Genomic DNA, 25,842 nt, shown 5'->3' with positions numbered 1-25,842 from the left:
TTTTTCTCTGTGACTAATGATTTTAAACACTGCAGATACCTGATTTAAATGATCACTTCCCTTCAGTCTCTCCATTCTTGAAAATGTGTCACTGCTCTTGCAGAAAGCTGCTGCCAAGGCTGTTGAAGCCCCCGAGAGCGAACCAGAGAAAGCAGAGTGAGTAAAATTAAGCTGGAGGAAAATTAATTATCGTCATACAAAATAAAACGAACTGTTTTAAATACAGCACAGAGAACCAGGAGAAGGAGGACATGCCAAAGAAGGAGGAGGAGGCCAAGGAGCCAGTGGCAGAGGAGAAGCCCAAGGCCAGATCGAGTCAGCCCAAAGAGGCGGCGCCATCCTTCATGTTGAGTATCTTTGCTGTTCTGGACGTCTATGTGACCAAGCTGCTGGTAAGCCCTCACACTACTTACAGACTCGGTTTCATAATGTCTTTTCCTCAGTTTTCTGTGGTTCAGCATGTATTCTTTGCTCTGTAACTTGTTTCTAAAATGTGGACAGACAGTTACAAAGCAGTTGGTTTCACCATAATTAAAACTTTTCCCCCTACAGAATTATTTGGCTCGTAACTTCTACAACCTGCGCTTCCTGGCTCTGTTTGTCTGTTTTGCCATCAACTTCATTCTTCTCTTCTACAAGGTAAATCAAGCCAGCAAAAGAAAATACAAAGAAATGTGCATTTGCTTCTACTACTTTTTCCTAGTAGGAGGTAGGAGTGGGATGCACTGAGATTCACACAGAGGGTGCAGCAAGAGTACTGTTCAAATCCCAAGCAATGGAAAACTATAAAAGAAATGTGATGTAAATATGCCAACAATATTGAGTCCACACAGATCAGATCTTTTCATTTTATTTTTAGTCTCTTCAGAGGAGCTTTGTTTGCCGAGGCCATTTCCATTGTACATTGTCTTTTTTATCAACACACCACCTTCTCCACTCTAGTCAAGGATAAAAACTTTTTGGGTGATATTTCAACTTTTGTGTGTGTATGTGTGTGTGTGTTTTTGGTGTTCATATAAAAAAAATTTGTCTGGAAAGACACTTTTAGTAACCTAAGCCAAAACTTGATCCAAATAAAGTTTCTCAGACAAATCCTTTTTTAAATCAATGAAAGAAGCCAAACAGTCTAAATCACAGTCTAAAATTAGAAAATCTTATTAAACCTAGTCACAAGAGCTAACATCCATTACCAGCTTTGTGACAATCCTAAATCCATACATAAATTAGTTCATAAGTTCAGCTAAAGCCAGTGTCATGCTGGAGCAGTCTGATTTAGCCACCTGGAAATTGTTTTCTGTTCATCGCTGTGCTGATACCAAAAAAATATCTTGACTTACTCAGATGTATTATTGAAATCATTACCTGAACACCTGCATTTCCATGTGATGATCACTAACAATTCAAGCAAGCGATTGATGTGTGGCTCATATAACAGGACATCAGTCGAATTTTAGCCTGACCTGGTTGTTGTAGAGTGCTGGCTTTGAAGAGGAATAACAGTGGGCGCTGATCAATCATTTTATCTTTTGTAGTGTGTCATTGTAGACAGTAAGTGAGGACACATCTGGCATTCCCACAGAAACTGTGAGTTTGACCAACTGTAAACATGGCAAAGCAAAAGAGGACAACGTGAAAATTAATATTATAACTGGAACTGTGAAACAAAGGAATAGTTAGTTATTCTTTCCCTTCCTTTTTTTAGTCTTTTCCAAACAGAAGACAGCCAGTATCATACACACTGCTATTGTTTGTTTACATTCTTGTTCCTGGAGATTGGTCCCTAGCACCTCCTTCCTCATGACATCACACTAGTCATGGAAGTTGGCCAGCTTTGACATGGGCCAATGTGTAGTCATGTGCCTTGACCAAGTAATAGCAAGATTTTATGACTCAATAATCACCTAATCTGACAAAGTATCTCTCATAAATGCAATAAGTATTGTTTGGTCTGAACCCAACATTAGGGACACTGAAGGACAAAGAGTAAAATCAAAACTATAGACAGAAATGTCAGAAATATGTAATGTAAAAAATAATATGTCAAAAAATGCACTAAATGACAGATCATTCATCACATATGTGGTATATATTATTTGCTTTTTAGGTCACTGGTGAGGCTGAAGAAGTAGATGAGGAAAACACCTGGGGTGGTGATGAGGAGGATGACGATGAGGACACGCTCTTCGACATGGATGAGTTTGTCCTGCAGGAGAGCACCGGCTACATGTTACCAACCCTGCGCTTCCTGGCTGTATTCCACACCGTCATCTCACTCGTCTGTCTCTTCGGGTACTACTTCCTGAAGGTAGGTAGATTCATGGTGCTATTACTTCTTTAATAAACTCATCAAATCATTTCTTTACAGATGATCACATTGTTTAAGTCACAGTTTTAGTCAACCATCTTAATATTTTGCTGTTAGGTACCTTTGGTGGTGTTCAAGAGGGAGAAGGAGATTGCCAGGAAGCTTGAATTTGACGGTCTCTACATCACCGAACAGCCATCTGACGATGATATCAAGGGCCAGTGGGATCGACTTGTCATCAACACCCCGTGAGTCACTGGTCTCAGTCACGCCTGACATCAACATTAGTGTCAAATATGGATCCTATCAGTGATTTATATGGATCATTTAACAACTTGTTTAAGAGAAGAAAATAAGATTTCTTCAGTAAACTGAACTGATCGGCATGAGAAAGTTCAGAATAGTGACTATTGGGAACTATTAGTCTATTAACCGTTATGTTGATTGATGGAGAATTAATCAAGGACAATGAATAATTCATTTATAATTCTGAGGAATTTATCAAATAAAAACATTTGAATGTTCCAGCTTCTACAGTGTGAAGGTTTGCAGCTTTTCTTCATGTGATATTATGAACTGAATCCTTTTTTGGGGAGGCTATGGTTAATTCTGAAGTTTAGAGTGTGGGGTGGTTAAATGAAGTAAACCAGTTTTGGATATTCTCATTTTTGAAACAAACAACAATGTGCCCTATCAGGATAATTTGAATCATTTTAAATGTTTACACACAACATTTTTTTCAAAAGGAGAAGAACAGTAAAGTTCACGAATGAAAACAGCTGACACATTTTGTGTGCAGTACAAGTATATATCAGTCTTAATAAGGGAATTCTGTTAAAATATTTTTATAAGAGATACTTTATCAAACTATTTGTTTTATTATTTGTGTTTTCCTTCCACTTTCTATTACAGGTCTTTCCCCAGCAACTACTGGGACAAGTTTATCAAGCGCAAGGTGAGTGTGTACAAGGAATTAAGGTCAAAACTGAAAAGAAAACAAACAACAAAAAAAGTGACAACTGATCCACCTGATTTCTTAGACACACAAATAAAAGATATAACACGATATTTAGTAATATTTTATCTGTCAACATGGACATACCAAGGGTTGATGAACATTTTTCTGCCTTGACCATCTATTTATCTCCATGTGGTGTAGGCCTGGAAGATTCTTGCATTTATTTGTGTGTGTGTGTGTGTGTGTGTGTGTGTGTGTGTGTGTGTGTGTGTATATATCTGTCTGCAGCTAACTAACCATCAGCCTAATATATTTTGTGTGTACATTTCTGACTATATGCTCCAGGACCTTTCATGCCTGTTATGATTCCCAGTTTTTTTTAAGAAACCTGTTTTATTGATTTCTCCATTTTATACCATCATTGACTGCTGACTCCTCTCAAAAGGGTCCAGTGGGGGTCGCAAGTGATAAACAACTGCTTCATTTTTGAATCTTACACAGAATAAAATAAAAAAGGCATTTCTGTCTTTTCTGGGCTTGGTTAAAAACAATGAGCCTTACCCAGTCTGTTGCAGGCCACATTTTGGTCTTTGTCGTGGGCTCAAAAACTGACATCATTAGAAAAGTTTGGTCTTAATTTGTATCGTAGCATCTGCAGATTCATTCCATACTCAATACCCAATATGTTATGATTCACTAAATTTAGGCATGTTAATTCATGAATTTTTCCAACACTGTCAAGCTCACATGCTGGACACACAACCAGCTCTGCACTCCCTCCTCTCCAGCTACACACCCACAGACACACCTGACAGATATCTGCACTCTACTGATCACACTTATCTAGTCTGATCAAATTTTGTTTTAGGTTGTTGTAACAAAGTTTTCAGCAGTTGTTTACATGTTCTCTGAGGGTGATATTGGTATAGTTGATGCATTCCCTTCAGACAATAATTGATAGTTATAGTTCTGGTAAAATGAAGCTCTGCCTCATTTTCACAAATCTTGTGTTGCTTTGTCATCTCCAAAACAAACAAGGCCTCTTTCTTAAAGTTTGATGTGAAGTGACCCAGCTGTCTCCCCTCTGTATATGTAGGTCATTAACAAATATGGTGACCTGTATGGAGCTGAACGCATCGCTGAGCTCTTAGGCCTGGATAAGAGTGCTCTGGACTTTGACCCCACAGTGGAGACTGTAGAGAAGGAAGCTTCCTTGCTCTCTTGGTGAGAACCGCACCCTTATATTGTTTCTGTTTTCAACCACTGAAAATACACAGCAGACACTCTGTCTTGAGGGGTTGTTAAAATTTGGCTTGAAGGATTTATAAAAATTTTTTTAAAAAAACAGACACAAACACCTTATGGTTCTCATACATAGATATAGTTGACATTTTTTCAATGCTTGCACATTAGATATACAGCAACACCACTTCTGTGATTCATCATTTTGTTTTCTCATTGGCAGGCTGAGCTCCATTGATACAAAGTATCACATCTGGAAAATGGGCGTGGTTTTGACTGATAATGTAAGTCTATTTAATGTCTTCATCACTGTGGTGGAAATGAAGTGAAAAAAACTTTAAGAAGCTTTAAAAATGTTAAACCTGTGAGCAGTGTTGATTGTTAAGGTTATTTTGCAGTGTGTTTAGTAATGTTTCTAAATAAGCTTTACAAGTGTTAGTCCTGTTTTAAATGGAGTGCCACATAAATCTGTAGTTTGACTGGTTATTGAAGTTTAATTAAACATAATTCTGATAATGGTTTGCAACAAACCAAGCTGTTAGAAGCTGTAACTTGCAAATTTCCCAAACTCGATTTAAAATGTGCTCTAAATGTATCACACAGAGGTAGAAAACCTTGAGATCAACATTGTGCAAATATCTACCTACGAAATAACCACTGAATGTAATATTACAGCCAGTGAAAATGAGTAGAAAAAGAGTAATATAATTTAAGATTTTTTGTATATTTGCGATGAGTGTTAACACTTTCATGTGAAAAAGTTTTAAAGATGAAATCATTCTTTTGAAAATATTTGCAGTCAAAATATCTTACGTTATTACGTTATCTTGTGTTTTCTCACATTTTTATTATGCTGGGTCAAATTACTTCTGGATATTATAGAAAATAGTAGTTTGACACACAATCAACATGTGGTTGCAAGAGAGTGAAAAGTAGTGGATATGTTATTTTTAGAAATTCAGTATTCTTCATTTGCTCAAAAAAAGAGTACTTTAAAACATTTAGAGACAACTATTGACATAAATACATATTGCAAATCATTCTCTGCGTTTCTATGATGTTCAATACAAATTTCAACCCAATCCAGTGGAAAATAAGCAATGGCTTAGAATACAATACACGAAAAAAGATTCAATTTAAATCTCTTTGGGCCAAACATCAAAACTTCATAATTAAAAAATAATTTTGAGTAGAGCTATGTTAATTTGCAAGGCCCTGTGAATTTTATAAACATTTTCACATACATTTTTCAAGACACTCAATGACATTAACAGGGAGGTCCTTGGTGAGTCGGTATGGGATGACCCAAATGTAAAATCTACATGCAACAATAGTATGCCAATTTATACAGTAACATTTTGCACATTCAAAGAAAATAAGTAGAGCAATGCCAAGATTTTTTCAATTTTCATTTGATGTGTAACTTGTCACTAATGAATGGCATTTCTTTTCCCACAGTACTTCCTGTATCTGATCTGGTACACTACCATGTCCATTTTCGGACACTTCAACAACTTCTTCTTTGCTGCCCATCTGCTGGACATCGCCATGGGATTCAAGACTCTTCGCACTATCCTGTCTTCTGTCACACACAACGGCAAGCAGGTACGTAGTTCATCCAGCAGAGGGAGTCAGAGTACAGGAAGAGTTATCATGCCACACTCCTGTGGAGGGATTATTCATTTTTTCTTTTTCTGAGTTTCTGCTCCGAAGTGGAAAGTCTTAAAATTAAGGAAAATATTTATGGGGTTTTTGAGTTGTAACAAGTTCAAAGGAATCTGCTGTCAGAATATAGTTATTTCAAACCCTCATCTCAAAATTGAGGTAGTTGTTTCGCAAATAATTTCTGTGTGTGGTCTGTGAAAGATAATAGCAACAAAGAAACTAGCTTTGTGATTCATATATAACACCAAGATAATCAAATCAAGAAATTACCCTCTTGAGAAAAATGTTTATGAAGATTTTCAGCTCATGATGTTAAAAAAGATACACCATGAGAAATAAAAATAATGGAATTGAATAAAAATTAAAAGACCACAGGATTTGCTGTTTTATCATTCTGGCAGTCATCCACTTTTTCTGACTTATAGAAAGTTGGGGTCTTTCATATTTTACCACCAAGAGAAGTTATGTAGAAGCAAAGGTGTTTAATAGTAAAGCACTGCTTAAGTAAATTGTATCCACTCTCTTTATTAGTTTAACAAATCAAATATAAGATCAATTTTGATTTTCATCTCACTGTTGCAATAAAGTTAATGAAGACATAAGAGTTCTTTGATTAAGAGTAGTTTAGACCTGCATTTCCAAACCGTCCTTCGGAAGTCTGAACAGTTTGCATGACTGAAGTAATTAAGTTAAGGTAAGTTAATTAGGTAAATAGTAATGGATTGGTGTGCTAAATAGCAAGCTAAAAATAATGGATAGGCAGTTGAAATAGCTAAAAATAAAGAATAAAGGGCCAAATCCACAAAAGGATTGCACTGCTTTTATGGCTACCAAACCTGTGTAAGTGAGAGAAAAACACAGCAAGAAATCCACAAAGCACACACAGAAAGTAAAATACCTGCAACTGCACTGCCAAGCAGACACTGTCCCAGGCGCACCTGTCCCATTTGCATGTATGTAAATTAAGAAATGTCCAAAAATTTGGCACAAAATTGCCCCTTTCCTTTACAAATTAACCCTTATAGCAAAAACCATCTAATTCACAAAGTGCTATTTGCCACAGGCAGTTATAGTGGTACTGTTTCACGCCTTTTAGACCCTCGTATTAAATAGGTGCAGTTTTTCTCTCTTCCAAGCTGGTGAGCTTTTAATGATATTGAGTGATATTATTGGCAAAATCTACAGAGGGAGGGGAATCAAGTGGATTGTGAGCTTATATCGATTTTGAAATGAAAAATTATCGATGGAGTTCATGATTCGTCAATACGGGCCTTATACAATCAATTTCACTGTATAAACCTGGGATCTGCGTGTAACAGCTGACCTGTATGGATGTGAAACAGAATTAATTACATTAATTAATTACATTAAAATCCTGTAACCGCAGCACCATTCGTGAAAGTGCACGACCTATGTCTAAGTTTGGAGAGACATGCACCGTGTCAGCTGCTGTGAGATGCTGGAGCCAGCTGTGACTCACCACCAACTGTGGACAACAAACAAAACTGACGCTTTCTGCAAAATTGTGTGGTTTCTGCATTTTTCATTATGAACCAATCTGTATCATGAAATATGGAGAAAAAGCCTGAAACACTGGAAAAAGATCTGCACACTCAATTAAATGCAAAAGGAGGACAAATTGTGCTCAGCTGCCAAACTTTAAGGGTGTTAACGCCGGCATATAATTAGTGCAAATTCTTTTGTGGTTAGTGTGCTGAAATGGGGCAGAGTGCTGCTGGTGCTAATTCTGAGCAAATCATGGTGCCATTAGAGGGTGCAATCTATTCTCTGTGAATCTGGCCATAACTGTTGAAAGAAAAAGGTAAACTGTAATGGGGTAGTAGTTGAAATAGTTAGCTGAAGTACTGGATAATTGGTGAAAAGGCTAACTGTTTATAATTGATGGAAATTTCTAAATCAATTTGATGAAAGGCGAAAAGGCTTAAAGTGATGCGTAAGGTATTGAATAATTATTGGGAAGACAAATGGTTTAAAAATGGTTAAAAAAGCTAAAAGTAACGGATTAAGGCTTGAAACATTTAATTTATGCCAAGGTTGGGAAACATGGATTAACATCATTATGCCTCTGACAGCAAATATATCAGGTGGTATTCATATTTAAAATGCAGATAACAAGCAAGTAAACCGCAGGTCACTGATGGAGCATAAATGAAGGTTTTTAGTGGCAAGAATTTGTTTTACTGAATTTCTGCAGGTCTGGGAAGTCTGAATAGCGATGAAAGCCGCACTGAAATCCTCAATTCATATGCAGAGACCTTGTAAATATTGCAGTTCTTTTGTGCTCCTCTCCCCATTTAAAAAAACTGCCCCGACATTGACAAGTTGATTCAGTTCTCTAACAAAAGCTTAAAAGATTAATTTAAAAACTACATATAAACAAGAAAAGGTGCTGCTGCCCCCTCGACTCTCCACTCAAGTTGTTACTGGCAGTAAAAAAAAGGTCAAATTAAATGATACGGTGCGTGCGAAGTAATGAAATTTCTCTCCCTGTAGCTTGTGCTGACTGTGGGTCTGCTGGCGGTGGTCGTCTATCTCTACACCGTGGTGGCCTTCAACTTCTTCAGAAAGTTCTACAATAAGAGCGAGGATGAAGACGAGCCCGACATGAAGTGCGATGACATGATGACGGTATGTATCTCCACCTCCGATATATATTTAAAGACCCTTCCAATGTTTTTAACTTTGTTAACATGTCTGTGGTGTTTTTAGATGCTACATGACATACGACTGATTTCCTCCTTTACACAGCCTTTGCATTTTTACACAAAACCAAATAACAACAGCATCATGTCGCCGCAGTGTGCGATTTTAGACTGCATGCCAGTCTAAATGGCCAAAGGCAAAGGAGGCGTGCCTCTAGTGTGACACAGCATACTGTGTGTCTCAGCTACTTTCTAAATAACAGCACTGGCATAACACGGAAATAATCTTCGTTTACAGTCCCTGTTATATTATCTTGTCCTCTGCTCGGGGGGTAAAGAGCTCCCAGACCTCATTTTTTTTTACGAAATTTACAGACATTTTTGGCTTCTGTTTTTTTTAAATAACAACTCACTCCTACTAGCTGCTTTTTAAATCTCCAACATGAGGTCACAACGTAGTTACTCATAACACGCCATCAAAGCATCACACCTGTCCAGCCCGTGGTCCTGTCCGGCCGGCTGTCCCTTTTACACAGACTTCAATGGGACGCTGTTCCTATTTCTGTTGCTGCTTTTTGGCGGGACAACTCTGTTCTTCCACTCTGCTATTGTACTTTTCATACAGAACAGCAAGGCATCATAACAGTGTGTTATTTCCCCCTTAAACAGGCTTTGTAAAAGAGGCCGATGACATTCTCAAAACCATGTGTTCTTTAAAGGTTTCATATGTTATGTCCCATATGTCTGCTGCATACCGAACAAAAATCAAGCCCACTCTGGGCCCGATTACCCCGCTCTGACAATCATGAGTAAAGCCTCAGCTTTTTGATTTCCTTAGTTCTGAAAAAGGCATGTTAAAGTTGTGAGGTATGTTAAAAATGTTACCTACACCCCCCCGCTCTGCTTGAGATCCATCCATTTCAAATCGCAAATATTCAGCATGCTCAATACTTATAATCCAATATCCCGTTTTGAGGGAGCGACCCTGACGATTGCAGGCGCTCTCACAGATCTTAAAAACTTTTATGCAATTTCAAATAGGACTCAGCTGGTACCAAAACATGTACAGCCCATGCTCACGGTGTCATTTCTGTCATTTCTGTCTCTCTGCACCGTATATTTTCTGTGAAAAGTAGTGAGTGCAAAAACAAACAACTAATTTATCCAGACTGCCATTCACCACTTTCTTTTTTATTTTCTCAAGTCACATTCGATCATGGGAAACTTGCAAGATTTCCAGTTTTGAGAGTCAGGACTGTGGTTGTTCCTGAATGGACCTGTTTGTGTGTGATGTGCTGTTTTGGCCGAGCTGTTGCTCTTCACACACTACAGGAACAAAACTGGGTAACACTTAGTCCGCCTACAGATGGTTTATAGAGTACTTGTGACATTTCAACAGCTTGTTTGTTGAAATTTAATAATTCATTTGCATCAGTTTATTTTGTAGATGTTTTAACAGATCATCTATAGACTCTAGAGTATATGTGACAATTCATCAAATATTCTCAGAATCATTTAATTGACACTGAATCATTAACTCAACTTACGCTGCACTGAGCTAGTGATCGTTCATTATCACAGTTTATCTTACACGAGTGAAATAATCAGTAGCTGTAGGAAAGCAAAAGCGGGGGTGAATTAGCATACTGGTATTCATAGATCTGCACGTGCTAACTGAGGCGAAGGTGTAGTTACATACAAACCATTTTAAGACTTCGAGGGATTTTTTTTTTCCATTGAAAAACTTATAAATATGTGATTTTGATGAACAGAGATGAGTTTTCATTACCCTGAGAGGAACTTCAATTTAGGGAGACAAAAAATTGTGAATATGGAAAAGGGCTTTTCAGTCTTCAGCAAGGGCAAATGTTTTGAGTTGAAAAGGATTCCAGGCTTTTATTTTGAATGTTTGACTGAAACATTTTTGCCTGCTGGCCTTCATCTTGCGATGAAAGCAGGAGGTGACTATTAGACTAAAAAGAAAGTATTTTTCATTAGTGAAGTTTGTACAAGAATAACTTTCCAAACCATCAACATGCGCAACTTTTGCAAATGAAAAACCTCACCAATTATTTTCTGCATATTCTCCCAGCTTACAGATTCAGTAGTTTTCAAAGGATAGTCATTTTTCAGAACCTTTTATTAGACACATTTTATTTTGCTTCTCTAGGCTTTTTATTTTCTTGTCGCAATAGATGCTTTTCCAGTCGCATACTGAATCCTCAGCCACATAGTGCACTGAATTTATTTATTCATCTGAAATGGAAGAAAAAGAAAATTTGATTTCCGTTTTGCATCCTCAGTTCCCACAGAATAAGATACAGCTGCCTTTAAAACTCTACAAATGGTTTCAGCTTATGGCTGACTCTCTCAGTAACCGTGCTGTGTTTCTCTTGGCAGTGCTATTTGTTCCACATGTACGTGGGTGTGAGAGCTGGAGGTGGTATCGGAGACGAGTTGGAGGACCCAGCTGGAGACCCCTATGAGCTCTACCGCATCCTGTTTGACATCACTTTCTTCTTCTTTGTCATCGTCATCCTGCTGGCCATCATTCAGGGTACACGGTCTTTGTCATTTATCTGCTTTCTGCATCTTAATGCACGACTGCAACTTAAAACGTGATATAAGATAAGCCATGCTCAGCACTTGGGCCATCTGTTGCACCCTCCTACAGGTTTGATTATCGATGCCTTTGGCGAGCTGAGAGACCAGCAGGAGCAGGTGAAGGAGGACATGGAGGTGAGACTTGGGTGCAGCCAGAACTGAAACAATGTGTACAAGGAGGAAACATGTCGGCTACAATTTTTTTTTTATTTAGAAAGATGTGGAGGAATATATGGATACATAAGGTGCTTTCACATCTAACCCATTCGGTTAGGAACTCTTGTACAGACTATCCAGACTGTGCCGGAAAAAGGAGGATCTTGATTCGCCTTCACACTAGAATGTGGCTCAGACTCGACACTAAGAGAGTTGTAACCATACCTGACATGCTTTCTGTTTTTTTATGTTTGATCCAAGCCCAATGCAGTTCATGTAACATTACTAAATAACTGAGTGTCTGGCTACAGTTAGCCTCTATATCATACAAATGGCGCCTTGTAAATGACCGTCAAAAAGCATCTTTTTGTTTGGGCTTACACGAGTAAACACTTTTAACAAACATGCCGCAAACATACATGCATTATATGCAATGACATTAGCAAATAAAAATAATAAAAGTCGAGTCTTACTAGTGATTCATCTCAACAAGAACTTTTTGGAACTATTTCAATAATCCAACCATTGTGGTTTGTTTGAAATTATCAAGAAGAAAGGTCTTGAAAAAATCCCGAGCGAAAAAAACAAGCTTTCGATATTAGGCGATGACAAATTTTTTCTTGCATGCTCCATCATTACGTAGCTAATTTTAACTTGCATTAATGTTTACCACCTGAAATAGACTTGTCTTGCGTGTGAAAATGTAAATGTTTTAATGTAAATAACTTACCCCAGGACTGTAGAAGAAGTAGCCCAATGCAGACAGTAGGTCTGTCATAAGCCGAATCGGACCTGAACATCAATTTTAAATATTTACCTGAACCCGGCCGAACCCGTCAGGTCCTGTCAGGCTCGGATCGTGTATCCAGACTCTATTCCAGACGCTCCAGTACAACTTGTTTGTGGTGTAAAAGGATCGTAATTAGGCAGACCAAACACCAGATTTTAATACAGTTGGTGTTATGATCATAGATTTAGAAGTGAAACTACATTAAACGTACGTTAAATCCATCTGCTAATAGGTTAAGTGTCAATTAAGTAATTAATTAAGGAAATTATGTGATAACCATAGTACCACCTAAAGTACGTGAGTACTGGAATATAGACACAAAGTGAAAAGGAGGTCAAACTGGAGTGTGTTGTGTTTATGGGCACTTTTCTCTTGATTTTTGATTGGTTTGTAAAAAAGGTGACAGTGTTTCATCTCTCCAGGCTAAATGAAGGTGTGAAACCGACCTAAATACATCAGCATCAAGAGCATTATGTATAAACTGACCCACAGTTACCCTGCATCAAAACGTCAACACCCTCTCTTATTCTTCTTTCAGACCAAATGCTTCATTTGTGGCATTGGGAATGACTACTTTGACCGGACGCCTCACGGGTTTGAAACCCACACCCTACAAGAGCACAACCTAGCCAACTACCTGTAAGTGCAGCAGCGAGCACAGAACGTGACCAAAGTCATATCGCTGATTTACAACGTGACAATTTTCACACTACTCGTGTTCTTCCTGTGAGCAGGTTCTTCCTGATGTACCTGATTAACAAGGACGAGACTGAACACACGGGTCAGGTACGTGATCAGTTTCAGAACATCTTTTTTTAAGCTTCTCTTCAGCCTTTTCTTCCATAAGATATGATGTGTCTGATCAATCTCAAGACAGCCAAAGGAAGGTTACAGAAACTTCAGTAGGTTTCACTTGTGCAACATTTCAACCCACTTATGTTGCATAAGTACAGCTGAGCAGCAGCAAGGAGCAATGCGTGGGCTCACTTTGACTTTTTTGATAGTAACTTGTTATTGCTTTTCACCTGAGATTCAAGATGTTTTTTATTTTATGTACACGCAGTGTTCTTATTTAACAAATTTAGCAAAAATTTGTAGCAGCACCATCAGGCTGCAACAAGAACCAAATTCAGTTTTCTAGTAGAGAATAGTCGCAATGCTTCAGTGCTTTAACAAGCAAATGAAGTCTTTAGTGTTTCTGCAGAAAATAGAAAAAGGCCCAATACGTCTTTTAGTTTACGTCTTAGTCCAAATTATACTTATGTATTAACTTACTACAGCATCTATATTATGTATCCATTTTTGGTTTTAATCACCGGGCATGCTAAACCAAAATTTCAGCATGCAAACTGTGATTTGTAATATATGAGGTTTTCTATTGCTAATTTTTGATTTTTCATTATAAAAATAATGTCATGCTCGTAACCCATAATGAGTATTTTAGAATGAGTAGGACTGAAAAATGTATCTGGATTTGGATCTTTCATTTTTGACACATTACGCTTTTCACGTTTGGAATTTGTCCTGGTCGATTGCTCCTATGAACAGATTCTCAATTTTCAATTGCAAGCAAAACCCTTAAACATTTTTTTGTGAATTTATAATATAGTATACTTTGACCGTTATGTCATACTATGACTTTTTTTTGGCACTATATACTATTAATTCTTTTGGCACAATATACTATTACTTTTTGACATAATGTCGTAAGAATTTTAAAAATAAAATACCTTGATTTTTCAGATATACTATACTATGACTTTTGTGACAAACTATATTGCGACTTTTTTTTAACTATACTATGATATTTTATTTACATAATTTACTATGACTTTTCTGTGATATATTAACCTGTGACTTTTTTGGTGTGCTATACTATGACATGTTGTATGACATGCGGACCACAGCTTTTTTGACACACTAAACCATGCCTTTTTTTCATACCATGTTATGTCTTTTTGACAAACAGTACTATGACATTTTTTATGACATACATGTTGCACCGTGACTTTTTTGGCATTCTAACCATGATATTTTTTGACACACATGATAATTAAGCATGTGCTCTCATGCTGTATAGACGATATGCTATACTATGATGTTTTCATGACATTTTGGACAAGCTTTAGTATGACTTTTATGCTATTTGGACGACATGCTGTGCCATGATTTCTTAAGGCTATTTTGGACCAAATGCTATACTGGACAACACGAACGAAATGCTTGGTATGTTTTTTTTTTCAGGCCATCTTGGATGACATGCTAGACTATGACTGTTTTCATGATATTTAGACGACATGCTGTGGTATGAATAGTGATGCTAATTTGGAACTACCTACGAAAGTATGACTTTTTTGGTTATTTTAGGAAAAAAAGAATAAAAAAAGACATGATGTAGTATGAATTTTTTCTGCAATTTAGAACGACATGCTAAAATATGACTTTTTTGTGACTTTGAAACACATGCTATAGTAAGAGTTTTTTGGTGCGTTTTTGAACATGACATAATATGACTTATTATTATGACTTTTTTCTGCAATTTTCGACGATATGCTATAGTATGACTTTTTTAGTATGACTTTTTTATATTATAACTTATAAAACTGATCCTAATGTGTGAAATGTCCCCTTACATCATTAGAAACTGACAGATCTTTTTCCTTCAGGAGTCATATGTGTGGAAGATGTACCAGGAGAGATGCTGGGACTTCTTCCCTACTGGAGACTGCTTCCGTAAGCAGTATGAGGACCAGTTGGGTTAGAGATGGCCAGCCTTGTGTCGAGCCCCAAACACTCCTCTCTACTTTCCTTCTATTCGAAAGAGACACTGAACTTGACTTCACCCTGTTAATAGAACCTGAAGAATTGCTGGACTTTATCTGCTGCCATGGTGTTGAAAAAAAAAAACAAAAAAACATTTTGAATATCAGATACACAAAAGAAATCATTTTAAGAAAATGATTTCTTTTGTGAACCACTAACTGGACATTTCGGGTTTGTGCATCCAAGTCCTCTTCCTTGTAACTGAAAAATAGTCAGTTGCCACGACGCCTCTTTTATGCAAACTCTTTTTTTGATTCTGATTCACATTGCCTTTTCACTTGCTTAACCCCAACCTGTTGCACAATTTGTTGTGTGTAGACGTTTGATACACGTGAAGGGTTACAGCATGACAGCTGAATGTCTGAATATGCACAATTTCTAGAATTAACGCCAGGATGTTCGTGTCACTTGTTACCGAACCAACCGAACGGATATGTGCTGCTAGTATTGATCACTATTGATCCAGTTAACATCAAATAAGGTGAGTGAGACCTGATCTGCCTTTCAAATCTGTCAGATGAAAACAGTCACAAAAGATGGTTCTTCCAGGACCAGAGACGACTCACTTTGGGTGTTTATCATGTGCCGACGTGCCTTATGAGAAACTATGCAAAACAAATTTATCATTTTTGTCCCTCCTGACACAAGCAGTGCTCTAGCTCTGGATTAGTTACAAGCAGATTTAGCTTAAAATAGTTTTGTGGCTTTAAAATTATAAAAAGAGAAAACATTTGTTGTATAAAATATAGATGATCCTTGTGTAAATGTTGCTTAGTTTGGTTTTGTTTCTAAGCTGTGATGTCCTGCCCGCCTGCACTTCTTTTCACAGTAAAAGAGCCCCCAAAGAGGAAAATGGAAAAAAACAAAACCTGGTTCAAGGATTTATTGACGACAAAATGGTTAACTGCTATTGTATGACAGTTTGTATGTATGTAGTAGCTTTGGTAAACCGCATTTCTTTTGATGAGGGGGAGGAAATGAATAAAGTAATTGATGCAATAAAGCAAAGTTTCACTGTCTGTCCTTCCCCTTTGCAGCTCAGATTCCTCTGATGGCGAAATTTCTGAAACTTATCACAAGGAACACATCATTCTTTCTCTCAAACACGAAATGCAACTACAACATTTGGATACATTATAACAGACCTGTGTCACCTCTAAACACACTGTCTCCCATTCAACCTCGCAAACTATAATTACTGCCTTGACTGCCTCTTTTCAATAAACCAAAAAGCAGAGACTTAAGCAAAGAATATTTTACTTTTCGAAGTCCTTTTTGAATATTTGTCCAACACGTCAACTTTGTAATTGACTTTAAAGGTGAAATTTAAGTTTGAATTTCAACACCAAAGTCCAGTTTTTAGTTTTTAAACTTGTTCTTCTGTCTTCATCAGGTCCTTTTGTTCGAATTGATTTTCAGGAGATCATGCTGTCCAGCCAGTCCTCCAGGTCCTCCTCGGTCATCTCCTGCCTGACGGAAGCAGGTTTGAGATGCGTGACACCTTCTCTCTCCTTCTCCATCTTCTGTTCTATCGCTTCTGGCACCGCCCCCTTCACTTCTTCATATGCTGCAGATTAAAAGAACACGTGGGGAAAATGTAACATAAGATCTCAACACACTCACCATTTTGTGCTAAAAACCATTGATGCTGAGAATGAACCCTCTTTATGCTCTTTTAAACAACATGCTTTATTGCCCTATTCTGTACAATACGCTATAGTATGACTTTTTTTGTGCCATTTTGGACGACATGTTATTTTATGTGGTTTTCAGCTGTCTTTGGATGTGGAATATTTTGACATTTTTCGCCATGCTATAACATGGCTTATTTGGTTGTTTTTCGTCATGCTGTATTATGATGTTTTGGGCTTTTTTTTGACATTCTATACTACGATGCGTCTCGACATGCTATACTATGCGAATTTCAGCTTTTTTTTTGGACATGTCATATTTTGACATTTTTCGCCATATTATAGTATGGCATAATCTGTCTTTTTGTAAACATGCTATGTTATGGTGTTTTGGGCAGTTTTTTCAACATTCTATTAAAGAAGGTAACAACATGCTTTTTCATGTAGTTTTCAGCAGTTTTTTAAACATGTCAAAATTTGACGTTTTTGGACATACCATACTATGGCATTTTCGGCAATTTTTTTGACATGCTAAATTTTTGGCCTTTATTCCCCACTTTGTATACTATGACACATCTCTACAAGATATATGATGTTGTTTCTAGCCAATTTTTTGGACATTTCAAATTTGACATTTCTTGACGATGACTGATACTATGGGTTTTGACAGAATGTGCTTGTTAAGTGTAGTAGTAGTATTAAGTAGTGTGCCAAGATACGCCATAGACTTAATTATGTTGCACGCAACAACCAAAACACACCAAGAATAGAATGCATGTGAAAAAAATGACCAAAAAAGGCAAAACTAGGCAAATATGTCCTAAAAAGGACATGTCCCAAAAACAGCTGAAAAACACTCAAACAGTCTGATAAAAATACCTTGCCAAGTCATGCATTAGCATAATATGCTGCAAAACAATGAAAAAAGCGCCAAAACAATGCATTTTGAAAAATGACCGCAAAAACCAAGGCTTTCGTAAGGCAAAAAATGTCGAAATATGACGTCCCAAAAATTGTTAAAAAACACCCCATAACAGCATAAAATAAGTTACCAAGACACGCGCAAAGCACAGTATGTTGCAAAAAAACAACCAAAACACGATAATAATGCCTGTTGAAAAAATGGCTGAAATGTCAAAATATGACATCTCAAAAAAAAAGCTGAAAACACATCAAAATACCATTACGTACTGTGCCAAGACACACCACAGCATAATATGTTGCAAACTAAAAAACATCATGATAATGCAAGTAGTGAAATAATGACAGAAAATCCAAGACTATAGTAAGGCAAAAATGTCAAAATTTGACATGTCCCAAAAACTGTTGAAAACACCTGGAAAACAGCTTAGAATACCTGCAAGACACGCCATAGCAAAGAAAGTTGCAAAAGAGAGCCAAAAACATCAATAATATAACATGTCGAAAAAAATGAACGAAAATCCAAGACTATAGTAAGGCAAAAATGTCAAAATTTGACATGTCCCAAAAACTGTTGAAAACACGCTGGACAAAAAACAGCTTAGAATACCCTGCAAAGACACGCCATAGCAAAGAAAGTTGCAACAAGGAGCCAAAAATAGCATAATTTGACATGTCGAAAAAATGAACGAAAAATCCAAGACTATAGTAAGGCAAAAATGTCAAAAATTTGACATGTCCCAAAAACTGTTTGAAAACACCGGGAAACAGCTTAGAAATACCCTGCCAAGACACGCCATAGCAAAGAAAGTTGCAAAAGAGCCAAAAATAGCATAATTTTGACATGTCAAAAAAAGTGACCCGAAAATCCAAAGATATAGAATTAAGGCAAAAATGTCAAAATTTGACATGTCCCAAAAACTGTTGAAAAAAACACCTTGGAAACAGCTTAGAATACCCTGCCAAGACCACGCCATAGCAAAAAAGAAAGTTGCAAAAAGAGCCAAAAAACATCATAATATAACATGTCGAAAAAATGACCGAAAATCCAAGACTATAGTAAGGCAAAAATGTCAAAATTTGACATGTCCCAAAAACTGTTGAAAACACCTGGAAACAGCTTAGAATACCCTGCAAAGACACGCCATAGCAAAGAAAGTTGCAACAAGAGCCAAAAATAGCATAATTTGACATGTCGAAAAAGTGACCGAAAATCCAAGACTATAGTAAGGCAAAAAATGTCAAAATTTGGACATGTCCCAAAAACTGTTGAAAACGGTTGGAAACAGCTTAGAATACCCTGCCAAGACATGTCGTGGCAAAAGAAAGTTGCAAAAAAGCCAAAAAACAGCATAATTTGACATGTCGAAAAACTGACCGAAAATCCAAGACTATAGTAAGGCAAAAATGTCAACATTTGACATGTCCCAAAAACTGTTGAAAACAACCTGGAAAACAGCTTAGAATACCCTGCCAAGGACACGCTCTAGCAAAGAAGTTGCAACAAGAGCCCAAAAATAGCATAATTTGACATGTCGAAAAAGTGAGACCGAAAATCCAAGACTATAGTAAGGCAAAAATGTCAAAATTTGACATGTCCCAAAAACTGTTGAAAACACACCTGGAAACAGCTTAGAATACCCTGCCAAGACACGCAGTAGCAAAGAAAGTTGCAAAAAGAGCCAAAAACATCATAATATAACATGTCAAAAAAAAATGAACGAAAAATCCAAGACTATAGTAAAGGCAAAAATGTCAAAATTTGACATGTCCCAAAAACTGTTGAAAACACCTGGAAACAGCTTAGAATACCACTGCAAAGACACGCCATAGCAAAGAAAGTTGCAACAAGAGCCAAAAATAGCATAATTTGACATGTCGAAAAAAGTGACCGAAAATCCAAGACTATAGTAAGGCAAAAATGTCAAAATTTGACATGTCCCAAAAACTGTTGAAAACGGTTGGAAACAGCTTAGAATACCCTGCCAAGAACATGTCGTGGCAAAGAAAGTTGCAAAAAGAGCCAAAAACAGCATAATTTGACATGTCGAAAAACTGACCGAAAATCCAAGACTATAGTAAGGCAAAAATGTCAACATTTTGACATGTCCCAAAAACTGTTGAAAACACTGGGGAAACAGCTTAGAATACCCCTGCCAAGACACGCTGTAGCAAAGAGAGTTGCAAACAAGAGCCAAAAATAGCATAATTTGACATGTCGAAAAACTGACCGAAAATCCAAGACTATAGTAAGGCAAAAATGTCAAAATTTGACATGTCCCAAAAACTGTTGAAAAACACCTGGAAAACAGCTTAGAATACCCTGCCAAGACACGCCATAGCAAAGAAAGTTGCAAAAAGAGCCAAAAATAGCATAATTTGACATGTCGAAAAAATGAACAAAATCCAAGACTATAGTAAGGCAAAAATGTCAAAATTTGACATGTCCCAAAACTGTTGAAAACACCTGGAAACAGCTTAGAATACCCTGCCAAGACACGCCATAGCAAAGAAAGTTGCAACAAGAGCCAAAAATAGCATAATTTGACATGTCAAAAAAGTGAACCGAAAATCCAAGACTATAGTAAGGCAAAAATGTCAAAATTTGACATGTCCCAAAAACTGTTGAAAACACCTGGAAACAGCTTAGAATACCCTGCCAAGACACGCCATAGCAAAGAAAGTTGCAAAAAGAGCCAAAAACATCATAATATAACATGTCGAAAAAGTGGACCGAAAATCCAAGACTATAGTAAGGCAAAAAATGTCAAAATTTGACATGTCCCAAAAACTGTTGAAAACACTGGAAACAGCTTAGAATACCCTGCAAAGACACGCCATAGCAAAGAAAGTTGCAACAAGAGCCAAAAATAGCATAATTTGACATGTCGAAAAAATGAACGAAAATCCAAGACTATAGTAAGGCAAAAATGTCAAAATTTGACATGTTCCCAAAAAACTGTTGAAAACACCTGGAAACAGCTTAGAATACCCTGCCAAGACACGCTGTAGCAAAGAAAGTTGCAACAAGAGCCAAAAATAGCATAATTTGACATGTCGAAAAAATGAACGAAAATCCAAGACTATAGTAAGGCAAAAATGTCAAAATTTTGACATGTCCCAAAAACTGTTGAAAACGGTTGGAAACAGCTTAGAATACCCTGCCAAGACACGCCGTAGCAAAGGAAGTTGCAAAAAGAGCCAAAAACAGCATAATTTGAAATGTCGAAAAATGAACGAAAATCCAAGACTAGGCAAAGAAAGGCAAAAATGTCAAAATTTGACATGTCCCAAGTGACCGAAAATCCAAGACTATAGTAAGGCAAAAATGTCAAAATTTGACATGTCCCAAAAACTGTTGAAAACAGTTGGAAACAGCTTAGAATACCCTGCCAAGACACGCCGTAGCAAAGAAAGTTGCAAAAAGAGCAAAAAACAGCATAATTTGACATGTCGAAAAAGTGACCGAAAAATCCAAGGCTATAGTAAGGCAAAAATGTCAAAATTTGACATGTCCCAAAAACTGTTGAAAACACCTGGAAATAGCTTAGAATACCCTGCCAAAACACGCCGTAGCAAAGAAAGTTGCAAAAAAGAGCCAAAAACAGCATAGTTTGTGACATGTCGAAAAAGTGACCGAAAAATCCAAGGCTATAGTAAGGCAAAAATGTCAAAATTTGACATGTCCCAAAAACTGTTGAAAACACCTGGAAACAGCTTGGAATACCCTGCCAAGACACGCTGTAGCAAAGAAAGTTGCAAAAAGAGCCAAAAATAGCATAATTTGACATGTCGAAAAAATGAACGAAAATCCAAGACTATAGTAAGGCAAAAATGTCAAAATTTGACATGTCCCAAAAACTGCTGAAAAAAGCTGGAAACAGCTTAGAATACCCTGCCAAGACACGCCCTAGCAAAGGAAGTTGCAAAAAGAGCCAAAAACAGCATAATATAACATGTCGAAAAAAATGAACGAAAATCCAAGACTATAGTAAGGCAAAAATGTCAAAATTTGACATGTCCCAAAAACTGTTGAAAACACCTGGAAACAGCTTAGAATACCCTGCCAAGACACGCCATAGCAAAGAAAGTTGCAAAAAGAGCCAAAAACAGCATAATTTTGACATGTCGAAAAAATGAACGAAAATCCAAGACTATAGTAAGGCAAAAATGTCAAAATTTGACATGTCCCAAAAACTGTTGAAAACACCTGGAAACAGCTTAGAATAACCTGCCAAGATACGCTGCCATAGCAAAGAAAGTTGCAAAAGAGCCAAAAATAGCATAATTTGACATGTCGAAAAAAATGAACGAAAATCAAGACTATAGTAAGGCAAAAATGTCAAAATTTGACATGTTCCAAAAACTGTTGAAAACACCTGGAAATAGCTTAGAATACCCTGCCAAGACACGCCGTAGCAAAGAAAGTTGCAAAAAAGAGCCAAAAAACAACATAATTTGACATGTCGAAAAATGACCGAAAATCCAAGACTATAGTAAGGCAAAAAATGTCAAAATTTCACCACATATCCCAAAAACTGTTGAAAACACCTGGAAATAGCTTAGAATACTACCTGCCAAGACACGCCTGTAGCAAAGAAAGTTGCAAAAATAGCCAAAAACAGCATAATTTGACATGTCGAAGAATATGACCGAAAATCCAAGACTATAGTAAGGCAAAAATGTCAAAATTTGACATGTCCCAAAAACTGTTGAAAACACCTGGAAATAGCTTAGAATACCTGCCAAGACACGCCGTAGCAAAGAAAGTTGCAAAAAGAGCCAAAAACAGCATAATTTGGCATGCCGAAAAAAATGAACGAAAATCCAAGACTATAGTAAGGCAAAAATGTCAAAATTTGACATGTTCCAAAAACTGTTGAAAACACCTGGAAATAGCTTAGAATACCCTGCCAAGACACGCCATAGCAAAGAAAGTTGCAAAAAGAGCCAAAAACAGCATAATTTGACATGTCGAAAAAATGAACGAAAATCCAAGACTATAGTAAGGCAAAAATGTCAAAATTTGACATGTCCCAAAAACTGTTGAAAACACCTGGAAACAGCTTAGAATACCCTGCCAAGACACGCCGTAGCAAAGAAAGTTGCAAAAAGAGCCAAAAACAGCATAATTTTGACATGTCGAAAAAAGTGACCGAAAATCCAAGACTATAGTAAGGCAAAAATGTCAAAATTTGACATGTCCCAAAAACTGTTGAAAACACCTGGAAACAGCTTAGAATACCCTGCCAAGACACGCCATAGCAAAACCCTTGCAAAAAAGCCAAAAACAGCATAAATAGACATGTCGAAAAAATGAACGAAAATCCAAGACTAATAGTAAGGCAAAAATGTCAAAATTTGACATGTCCCAAAAACTGTGAAAACAGCTGGAAACAGCTTAGAAAACCCTGCAAAGAAAGTAGCAAAGAAAGTTGCAAAAAGAGCCAAAAACAGCATAATTTGCATGTCGAAAAAATGAACGAAAATCCAAGACTATAGTAAGGCAAAAATGTCAAAATTTGACATGTCCCAAAAACTGTTGAAAACATCTGGAAACAGCTTAGAATACCCTGCCAAGACACGCCGTATAGCAAAGAAAGTTGCAAAAAGAGCCAAAAAACAGCATAATTTGGTATGTCGAAAAAATGAACGAAAAATCCAAGACTATAGTAAGGCAAAAATGTCAAAATTTGACATATCCCAAAAACTGTTGAAAACACCTGGAAATAGCTTAGAATACCCTGCCAAGACACGCCATAGCAAAGAAAGTTGCAAAAAGAGCCAAAAACAGCATAAATTTGACATGTCGAAAAAAGTGGACCAAACTGGAAAATCCAAGCTATAGTAAGGCAAAAATGTCAAAATTTGAATGTCCCAAAGTCCACAGCTGAAAACACCTCAAACTGTAGCATTACGTGTAAAATCACTGCTAAAAGCAGCTAAACAGCTTTGCAAAACCCTGCCAATTACGCCATAGCAAAGAAAGTTGCAAAAAAGCCAAAAACATGCATAATTTTGACATGTTCGAAAAAATAAAAAAATCCAAGACTATAGTAAGGCAAAAAATGTCAAAATTTGACATGTCCCAAAAACTGTTTGAAAACAGCTGGAAACAGCTTAGAAATACTGCCGAGACACGTCATAGCATAGCAATAGAATGTTGCAAAAATCGCCAAAAAAGTCTGCCAAAATTTGGCATGTCGAAAAAAAACTGAAAAATCCAAGACTATAGTAAGGCAAAAAGCCAAAATTTGACATGTCCCAAAAACTGTTGAAAACTCCTGGAAATTGGAATGCCCCAAAGACCCCATAGTCTTTCGCAAATTTGGCATGTCGACCAATGCAACCAAAGAGTCTCTTGAAAAACACTTAGAACCAAGCACATGCCGAAAAAATGACCAGAGCCTCCAAGACATCACAGTCCCTCTGGCAAAAACTCAAAATCCCCTAATGTCCCCAAAAGGCTGTACTGACCCATTAATGCTCAAGACAACGCCATAGCAAATAAACTGCTCAAGGACTCATCATTTTAAACAAAATCCTTTTAAAGTCTGACTGTAATGTTTCTGTTTTTTTAAGCTGTTGATGTCTTCTTTGTGTATTATTAACTGCTTAGAATTGTTTGCCATAGCAAAGAAAACCAAAACCAATAATTTACAGTCGAAAAAATTGACGAAAATCCAAAGTAAGGCAAAAATAAATTTGACATGTCCCAAAAAATGTTGAAAAAGCTGGAAACAGCTTAAAAACCCTGCCAAGACACGCCATAGCAAAGAAAGTTGCAAAAAAAAAAGCCAAAAACAGCATAATTTGCATGTCGAAAAAATGACCGAAAATCCAAGACTATAGTAAGGCAAAAATGTCAAAATTTGACATGTCCCAAAAACTGTTGAAAACACTGGAAACAGCTTAGATATACCCTGCCAAGACACGCCATAGCAAAGAAAGTTGCAAAAAGAGCCCAAAAACAGCATAATTTGACATGTTGAAAAAAATGAACGAAAATCCAAGACTATAGTAAGGCAAAAATGTCAAAATTTGACATGTCCCAAAAACTGTTGAAAACACCTGGAAACAGCTTAGAATACCCTGCCAAGACACGCCATATAGCAAAGAAAGTTGCAAAAAGAGCCAAAAACAGCATAATTTGACATGTCGAAAAAATGACGAAAATCCAAGACTATAGTAAGGCAAAAATGTCAAAATTTGACATGTCCCAAAAACTGTTGAAAACACCTGGAAACAGCTTAGAATACCCTGCCAAGACACGCTCATAGCAAAGAAAGTTGCAAAAAGAGCCAAAAACAGCATAATTTGACATGTCGAAAAAATGAACGAAAATCCAAGACTATAGTAAGGCAAAAAGTGTCAAAATTTGACATGTCCCAAAAACTGTTGAAAACAGCTGGAAACAGCTTAGAATACCCTGCCAAGACACCCGTAGCAAAGAAATAGTCGCCAAAGCAAAGAAAGTTGCAAAAATGAACCCAAAAAAAAAACAGCATAAATTTGACATGTCGAAAAAAATGAAACGAAAATCCAAGACTATAGTAAGGCAAAAATGTCAAAAATTTGACATGTCCCAAAAAAACTGTTGAAAACACCTGGAAACAGCTTAGAATACCCTGCAAAGACACGCCATAGCAAAGAAAGTTGCAAAAAGAGCCAAAAACAGCATAATTTGACATGTCGAAAAAATGAACGAAAATCCAAGACTATAGTAAGGCAAAAATGTCAAAATTTGACATGTCCCAAAAACTGTTGAAAACACCTGGAAACAGCTTAGAATACCCTGCCAAGACACGCCATAGCAAAGAAAGTTGCAACAAGAGCCAAAAACAGCATAATTTGGTATGTCGAAAAAATGACCGAAAATCCAAGACTATAGTAAGGCAAAAATGTCAAAATTTGACATGTCCCAAAAACTGTTGAAAACACCTGGAAAAACAGCTTAGAATACCCTTGCCAAGACACGCCGTAGCAAAGAAAGTTGCAAAAAGAGCCAAAAACAGCATAATTTGACATGTCGAAAAAATGACCGAAAATCCAAGACTATAGTAAGGCAAAAATGTCAAAATTTG

The 25,842-nt window shown here is 37.0% G+C and overlaps 2 protein-coding genes across 3 annotated transcripts in view; one reads left to right on the top strand and one right to left on the bottom strand.

Moving 5' to 3' along the window:
* Window positions 1-16,209, top strand: part of ryr3 (ryanodine receptor 3) — a 142,537-nt gene extending 126,328 nt beyond the window's left edge. For both annotated transcript variants that reach the window (XM_042503061.1, XM_042503060.1), the window contains 15 exons: window positions 104-156; window positions 227-392; window positions 553-639; window positions 2,105-2,305; window positions 2,423-2,553; window positions 3,218-3,260; window positions 4,360-4,487; window positions 4,729-4,789; window positions 5,964-6,110; window positions 8,685-8,819; window positions 11,234-11,390; window positions 11,508-11,572; window positions 12,922-13,022; window positions 13,118-13,169; window positions 15,050-16,209. In XM_042503061.1, coding sequence (XP_042358995.1) covers window positions 104-156; window positions 227-392; window positions 553-639; window positions 2,105-2,305; window positions 2,423-2,553; window positions 3,218-3,260; window positions 4,360-4,487; window positions 4,729-4,789; window positions 5,964-6,110; window positions 8,685-8,819; window positions 11,234-11,390; window positions 11,508-11,572; window positions 12,922-13,022; window positions 13,118-13,169; window positions 15,050-15,145 — 1,623 coding nt within the window. In that variant the 3' untranslated portion in view covers window positions 15,146-16,209. The remainder of the gene's footprint in view (window positions 1-103; window positions 157-226; window positions 393-552; window positions 640-2,104; window positions 2,306-2,422; window positions 2,554-3,217; window positions 3,261-4,359; window positions 4,488-4,728; window positions 4,790-5,963; window positions 6,111-8,684; window positions 8,820-11,233; window positions 11,391-11,507; window positions 11,573-12,921; window positions 13,023-13,117; window positions 13,170-15,049) is intronic.
* Window positions 16,076-25,842, bottom strand: part of aven (apoptosis, caspase activation inhibitor) — a 77,100-nt gene continuing 67,333 nt past the window's right edge. Inside the window, 1 exon segment of the mRNA XM_042503063.1 lies at window positions 16,076-16,773. Coding sequence (XP_042358997.1) covers window positions 16,622-16,773 — 152 coding nt within the window. The 3' untranslated portion in view covers window positions 16,076-16,621.

Source organism: Plectropomus leopardus, chromosome 16 (assembly GCF_008729295.1).
Source record: "Plectropomus leopardus isolate mb chromosome 16, YSFRI_Pleo_2.0, whole genome shotgun sequence".
In the NCBI taxonomy this organism is placed as follows: Eukaryota; Metazoa; Chordata; class Actinopteri; order Perciformes; family Serranidae; genus Plectropomus; species Plectropomus leopardus.
Note: the sequence above shows the minus strand (reverse complement) of the source record. Positions and strands in the feature narration are given on the sequence as shown.